This window comes from Adiantum capillus-veneris, chromosome 1 (assembly GCF_014529385.1).
Source record: "Adiantum capillus-veneris isolate H3 chromosome 1, ASM1452938v2, whole genome shotgun sequence".
Taxonomy (NCBI): domain Eukaryota; kingdom Viridiplantae; phylum Streptophyta; class Polypodiopsida; order Polypodiales; family Pteridaceae; genus Adiantum; species Adiantum capillus-veneris.
Window position 1 is genome coordinate 54177202 of NC_140931.1, and position 8133 is coordinate 54185334.

Below are 8133 nucleotides of genomic sequence, written 5' to 3' on the forward strand. Positions count from 1 at the left end.
AAAAGTGAACGTAAGGTTGTCGAAGAACAACGTAAAAATGAACGTTTAACACGTGAGGTGCTCAAAGAACAATTACAAAATGAATGTCTAGCACGTAAGATGCTATTTGAACAATTACAAAATGAACGTCTAGCACGTGAAAGTATTGAAAAACAACTACGAATTGAACGTCTAGCACGTGAAGAGCTTAATGAAAGGCTTCAAGCTATAGAGCTTAGGAATCAAACTAGTGATTTAAAAGAAAAAGAAGGCAAGCACTTACCTAAAAAAGAGGACCAAGGGCACCACCCCAGACAAATCATTGTCTGCTAATAGCAATCTGCGGAGCGAAGGACCACAGATCTTGCCAGGAATACTTCCTGTGAAGGCATTTGCACTGAGGTCAAGTACCCTTAACCTACTGGAGTTGGGGAGGGATGCAGGAAGAGGCCCCGTGAACTTGTTGAAGCTCAATACAAGCTTATGCAGAGCCGGCAATTGGGATTATCTTGTTTCTTCTTGTTGCCGAAAGATCCAGCTTCTTAAGCTGGTGTAAAGAATCCCCAAAATCGGGTAGTATTGCGCCTGTGAGATTGTTTTTGGAGACGGAAAGCACCTCTAGGCTTACTAGCTGGTTGAAGATGGTGGGAATATGGAGTTCAAGGAGATGTTGACATGGCGCAAGCTTTGGCAGGAGCTGAGGGATGTGGGAATTGGGCCTGTTATAAAATTTTTAGAGAGATCTAACAGAGTTAGGTCTGAGCAACTACCAGCTATGGCAGTTGTGAGGTTCAAGGTAGATAATAAGAAGGCTTTAAGAGGTATTTCGCCAGTTCCTTGATTAAAGGAAATGTTAAGATGTTTAAGTGTCCTGCATTGGCCGATACCCATCGGGAGGCTGCCTGAAAGGCTGTTGTTTGAAACGCCATGAAAGAAAGGGCGCCGCAATGGAGGAGAGAGCGCCAGAGAAGTTGTTGTGCGAAAGCCTTGTCAAGCACGCAATCAAACCCTTCCCTTCCCCAAGATTACAAATCCACTCCCTGTCGTACTGCGCCTGTTCTGCCTCCGCCATTAAAAGAAAATAGCGGCTGGATGAACCGAACCCGGGTGGGGTACTTTTTAACGTTGATCGTCGATTTCTGTCAACAATTTGATGATGAATCATCGAACCCACTCTGCGAAGCTACCATACCAGTTATCGTGAAAGTGGAATGCTCAGGGCAGGACTGGAACTACTCTACTGGGTTTCTCCATCTTTCGAGATAGATCATCTAACCTATAGGTTAGGTGGTTTGCGGGAGGGGATGAATTGGCCTTTAGTCGACTCGACTTTTAGCGCGCGCAAGAAATCCCGCGGAATTCCTCCATTATTAGGTGCTCTCTCCCACGAGCTGCGGCTAATTCTTCAAGTAAGTGTCTTTTCTCTGCAGTTTCTGTCGATATAACCAAAGAAAAGAAGCCTGCACGCGATTTCGACGGTACATTCTTTGAGTCTGGAACAGGTACTTCGAGTGAACTAGCTTTAGTGGATGAAAGGTGCTGTTACTTCGAGCGAAGTACCTTTAGTGGATGAAGTCGTGGGTGAAGATGCAGGTGCTTCAGGTAAAGTACCTTTAGTAGATGAAGATGCGGGTGCTTTAAGTAAATTTGAAGTAGCTTGAGTAGATGAAGGATTCGTTTTATTTGCTTTCCGCCTTCTGAATCCTGTCACCCGCTATCCCTTTCACGGCAACCACAAGTCCTGCGAGCAAAACGCAACCTTAAACCTTACCGTGCCTTCTTTTCTTGTTAGGTAGTGTTGGTCAGGGGCAAGCCACTGTCTGGCCGTCTGGCTTATCTGAGTTAAGCTTATCGTGCTTATCCGAGTCAGGCTTATCTGAGTTGAGCTTATCGGGGTTAGGCGAGCCGGAGGTCATATAGTATATGAGGGGTTACGAGAGCTATCATTCAATAGTTTGTCGGTCGCTCCCGACGACCATGTTGGCTGCCTTTTTGTCATTAGCTCTGAAAACACCAACCACCCTGAAGCTGTGCACATTGCCTTTGTCTGTGCATTTGGGAGTCTGGTAGTACCGGCACATATCCAGGTGTCCCCTGCGCTCACAGCACAACACAATAAGATATGTGTCACATGCACTCACTAACCGCGCCATCTCGAAGTCGGCGACGTGAGCCTCTAGCGCCTCGTCAAGAAGCACATTCGCTGTCTTGAGGTCTCGATGTAGGATGTTTGGACGGCAATCATTATGGTTGAATAATAAACCTTTGGCTGTGCCCAGAGCGATCCTTTTCCCTAAGGTAACTTAAGTTGGAGAGCCGTGTGATGGGTAACCATTCAAGTTGAATGCCATAGTACTGATGCCTAAGGCGGTGAACCAGATACCTACCACGGGCCAAGCAGCTAAGAAGAAGTGTAGAGAACAAGAATTGTTGAAGCTAGCATATTGGAAGATCAAACGACCGAAGTAGCCGTGAGCAGCTACAATGTTGTAAGTTTCTTCTTCTTGACCAAACTTATAACCTGCATTGGCAGACTCATTCTCAGTAGTTTCTCTAATCAAACTAGAAGTTACCAAAGAACCATGCATAGCACTGAATAGAGAGCCGCCGAATACGCCAGCTACACCCAACATGTGGAAAGGATGCATAAGGATGTTGTGCTCAGCCGCCGAATACGATCATGAAGTTGAAAGTACCAGAAATGCCCAGAGGCATACCGTCAGAGAAACTTCCTTGACCAATTGGATAGATCAGGAAGACGGCGGCAGCAGCTGCGACTGGAGCTGAATAAGCGACAGCAATCCAAGGGCGCATACCTAAACGGAAGCTTAGTTCCCATTCGCGACCCATGTAGCAAGCTACACCAAGTAGGAAGTGAAGAACGATCAGTTCGTAGGGACCACCATTGTAAAGCCATTCATCGACGGAAGCTGCTTCCCAGATTGGGTAGAAGTGTAACCCAATAGCTGCAGAAGTAGGGATGATAGCGCCAGAGATAATGTTGTTACCGTATAGCAAAGAACCAGAAACGGGCTCGCGAATACCGTCAATATCTACGGGAGAAGCTGCGACGAAGGCGATGATAAATACAGAGGTTGCGGTTAGTAGGGTGGGAATCATCAAGACACCGAACCATCCGATGTAAAGACGGTTTTCAGTGCTGGTGATCCAGTCGCAGAAGCGACCCCATAGGCTTGCGCTTTCGCGTCGTTCTAAAGTTGCGGTCATGGGAATTTTTGGTTTTCGAAAAGGAATTAGTGATTCCCCAGGCTAGTAAGCCTGTTACTATGTAGCATATCACAAAAACCTATCCGTGTCAACCAAAATCGATTGAGTCTCTAGAATTCTTGGATACAGAGGCTTTTTCCCCGTATCTCAAAATTTTTTGTCACTTATTTCACAACCTGGATTCCCTAAAACAAGGGGAGAGGGAGAAATGAAATTTATCTCCTAGGTAATGCACGCCCCTAATCAATTTTGGTCTCTAAAAAAAGAATCCTGCGTCAAGCCTTTTCATGGACGAAGCACTCCGCAGCTTTGCATCGGCCAACGTATTGTAAATATTGGAATAATTGACGAACTAAGGAGGAAGTAGTCGTCAACCCCTCACTCATCCATCTCTGCGTAGTGTTTCTCGATTCCCCGATACTTGCGCCCCGATTCCAATCCACAACGAAAAGATTGTGGATTGGAACTAATCTCATCTAAGCAAAACTAACGGAAGTGGGCAAAAGCTTTGTTAGCTTCCGCAACTTTATGAGTCTCTTCCTTCTTCCGTATGGCACTCCCAGAATTTCTGGCGGCATCTATCAATTCATCACTCGACCTTAAAGCCATACTTCGACCTGAGCGTTTTCGACATGCGATCAATGACCACCGGATGGCCAAAGCTTTTCCTTTTGCAGGTACTACTTCAATGGGAACTCGATAAGTTGATCCACCCACACGTTTGGTTTCTGTGACTACATCGGGAGTTACCCCACGCACTGCCTGTCGCAGAACAGACAGTGGGTTCCTATTTGTCTTTTATCTAATCCGCTTCATAGCCTGATAAAAAATCTGATAAGCTAGTGATTTTTTGCCGTTTTTCAGGATACGATCAACTAGCATGTTTGCCAATCGATTGCGATAAATTGGATCCGATTCGATATTTATAATTTCGTTCGCTACACTGCTCCGATGTACCACGAGTTTACAACTACGTCAGACTTCAACCAATTTTTTTTTATGTCTTTTCCCGGCGCGGCGGTGTTTTAAGCTACTATTTCGGCTTCTTCACTCCATATTGTAGAGTGGATCCACCGGTTAGTGGGGGATCTCCCTCCAAACTGCACGTGCGACTTTCGTCGAATACAGCTTTCCATATGATTGGGTAATAACTATGGTTTCCAACCAATTTTTATTCATCACATAAATCATATTTACTCATTGCACATTGAGTATCCGTCTCCCTCTCTTCCACGGAGGAAGAAGAAATAGGCATGGAAAGGAAAAATCTTGCAATTCAGTTATCTCACCAGTAATGTCCGTAGGTTTCCCGATCCAATCGGTAGATGTAGGCAAAGTCTCCGTCAAATATTCGTAGTCTTAACCCGAACCTGTTCCGGAAGGAAAAGGCTTTTTTTTTTTTATCAGGTGGGAGTCCGGGTAAAACTCAACTTAACCTACTGAAGTAAAACACCTTAGACACCAAGTTGTTTCACACAAATAGACGGGTAATGGTCAATCTTTGCAGTAGCAGGCTTCGGTCCCCTGGCAATGTTGGGTCGGCTACACATTTAACATATCAGAACAATTGATACGGAATCGTTGCGATGATACGAGTTGCGACAATGCTCTGCAACGCACTGGAACGCCCTTTTTTACGATCTTTCACTCCTACAGCATCTAAGGCTCCTCTAACGATGTGATACCTAACGCCGGGTAGGTCTTTGACCCTTCTGCCTCTTACGAGGACCACCGAATGTTCCTGCAAATTGTGGCCAATACCTGGTATGTAAGCCGTTACCTCAAATTTGGAGGTTAATCGAACCCTGGCGACTTTACGTAGGGCAGAGTTGGGTTTTTTCGGTGTAGTTGTGAGATAGTCGACAGCTATAACGTCGCTATACAAAACCGTACGTGAGATTCGCATCTCATACGGCTCCTCGTCATTCAATTACTGTTGCTCTTCTCAATCGATTTCGACTACAAGTACAAAAAGAAATTTACGAAAAGAAATCTTACCCTTTTTCCTTGCAAATTCATTTTCAAAGTTTCGCCGTTGCGCCCCACCAATTTGCCAGATTGCAAAAAAGCGACGCAGATGGAAAAATGAAAAATATCCCAAATTGATGCGTGGGTTTACCGATACAACGAGTTTCCCGCCTTTGCGTCAATAATATGAGGCGGATTGAATATGGAGGAGATTGACGAGTCGGTATCAGCTTATCCACATGATTAATCATTTTCTGAGAAGGAATTCATTTTGAAATGAAGGCAGTTTCAACATCTCACTCTCGTTCTTCATTTCGTTCCGACGAGGCTACCTGAGGAGGATTCGGCAACCTAACGAACTACCCAATAAGAATAAGTAGGTGAACTAAACTATGGATCCATAGAAAATGGGAGGGATCTGATGATTATTTGTAGTTTACCATTGATGACGACGTGAACGTAGCAACGATAAAAAAAAAGGCTTAAAACCACAAGGAATTATGAAAAGGTTGGAAGATCTGGCCAAAGAAGGTGATAGCCCCGTAAATCTTTCCTAACAAGTTTGATTCCTATTGCAAAACGCGAATACCGTGTTTGAATAATGATCGCTTTGTAGTGACTAAGGGGGACCACCCTCGCGGCCTAAGTATTCCTCAATGACCAATAGCGTACCACAAGTACCGTGAGGGAAAGGTGAAAAGACCCCGCCGTATGCCGGGAGTGCAATAGAAAACCTGAAATCCGATGCAAACTATCAGTCGGAAGAGCAAAGCGTTGAAAACAAAAGCAAAGCCACTAATGTTTAATGGAACGCATACGCGAAGCTAAGAAAGCGCTGTAGCCAGGCAAAGCCACTAATGTTTGCCTTGAGCGAACCCTTGAGCGAAGCTTCGCGTTGTCGGCTCTTGCTTGGCGCACTTTCCACTTTAACGGCGTACCTTTTGCATAATGGGTCAGCGAGTAAATGGGAACAGCGGCTTAAGCCATTAGGTGTAGGCGTAATGAGGTTGAATCTTCGGCGTTGTTTCTATTTGACCCGAAACCGATTGATCTAGCCACGAGCAGGTTGAATCGAGCTCTCCACAGAGGCCTTAGAGGACCGAACTCACGTATGTGGCAAAATACGGGGATGACTTGTGGCTAGGGGTGAATCAAAGAGCTACGACTCCAAAAAGTGCCTTTGTTGAAGTCCTTTGGACCATAAGAACCTATAGGCAAGAAAAGGAGTCCTCCTTTGGCCTTTCGCCCCACAAGCGTGCGAACGCTTTTTCAATAACTGGCTCATAACGGTGAAACCAGCTGTTTCTGGAAGTAATGGCCACACCGTGGGAAGTCATGAAAGCTTCTCCCCCTTTGTTGCTTGCGGTTGAGTGCCCTTTTTTGCCCTCAACAAAAGATAAAGTTGTTTTGAAAAAACACCTTGTCCCTCTTTTCTTTTCTTTTCTCTACGCTACAAGCTAGCTCACTGACCCCGTAACGACTGATTTAAAAGATGAGAGCATGATTGTTAATGCTAACACGCCGGTTCTCACCCCGGCCGAATCCCTCTCGAACCTTTGGTTCTCTGGCCATATGCACCGGCGTATCGAGAGCTAAAAGAAAAAAAACTAAACAAAAGACCAACCACGAAAAGTTCGCTAGCATCTTTTCTATACGATATCCTAACAAGGTACGTTGTCAACAACGATGGTGTCAAGGCCACAAACAATGGTTACGAGGTTCATAATGATGGCGTTAAGGCCAATAACGATGGTAGACAGGAAGTGAAATATGATGGGGCAAGTGAAAAATCATTTCTAACAGGCAAATGCGTAAATAATGATAACGATTACGTAAGTGATGTTAAAAAAATCTCAACGACAATCCCGGTTATTCCTACGAAGATGATGCGGTTAATGCTTGAAATAAGAGAAATGATAGTTTTCCTTACTCGTTCGTTGCTGAGGAAAGGAAACAAAAGAACTTTTTTGCATTGTTTCATGGCCCGATGAAACCGGTGAGGGTTTCAGTTAGTAGCATAAGCTAGACAATTGCTAGCGGCGGATTGACGTGGCCGCAGTCATCCGACCTCTCCATGCTATCTGAGTGGATGCTTCCACTGGGCGGGGACTGGACCAATGTAATCTCGCCTTGACGTTGGCGGTTCCGCGGTTTCAGCCCTGCCCTCCAACTAGCAGGTCACAGGGGCGGCCTTCCTGCCCCTGTTCATTACTCAAGATTGTTTGTTCTGTCCGGGCATTATAGTAAGCGCGGAACACCCGATCCCATTCCGACCTCGATATGTGAAAAGCGTTTTCGGCCATATGTACTGATAGTTTTCGGGAGATGTGGTTGACAGCCCGGACCCTAAAGCGATAGCAAAAGCTAGACAATTGAAGAATGACGTGGCTGCAGTCATTCTAAACAATTACTAGCGGCGGATTGACGTGGCTGCAGTCATCCGACCTCCCCTTGCTATCCGCTTCCATCGAATGGTGGAAGACAAAACGGGGACTGGACCAATCTGATCTCGCCTTGACGTTGGCGGTCCAGCTTACGGTTGTTAGCCTAGGCTAATGACTTACCAAGAGATCCGAAACATTGATTCACATTGCCATGAATATCGGCCGGGTAGCAAAAGCTAGGCAATTGTTTGGTTACTTTGGCGGCAAAAGAAAAAGAGCAGGCAACATTATTTCCAAACCTTAGGTGTGAATCAACACGTTAAGGTAACGCTACTACACTGCGTTGATCAGCAACGACAGGTAACGCTACATAGCAAGTTAATTAACAACGACAGGTTTGGCGCCACGCCATTAGGAACTGCCATAAATGCAGGATACTACCCTAGCTAGGCGAACACCAAGGCAAGGGAATCAACGAAAAACATTCAATTAAATAATGCAAAAGAAATCATCGCAACAGTAGGTATAGGTATTGGAAACATATTTAGTTCTTTGACGGTAAGAAAGTTGCAAT

General features: G+C 45.3%; 1 protein-coding gene across 1 annotated transcript; it reads right to left on the bottom strand.

Moving 5' to 3' along the window:
- Positions 1–3488: 3488 nt before the first annotated feature.
- Positions 3489–5623, bottom strand: LOC147464783 (uncharacterized). Its single transcript, XM_086516758.1, has 2 exons — positions 4828–5623; positions 3489–3965 (listed from the first exon to the last, which is right to left on the bottom strand). The coding sequence occupies exons 1-2, from the start codon at positions 5111–5113 to the stop codon at positions 3694–3696; spliced, it is 558 nt and encodes a 185-aa protein (XP_086372884.1). The 5' UTR covers positions 5114–5623; the 3' UTR covers positions 3489–3693.
- Between the last annotated feature and the right edge of the window lie 2510 nt (positions 5624–8133).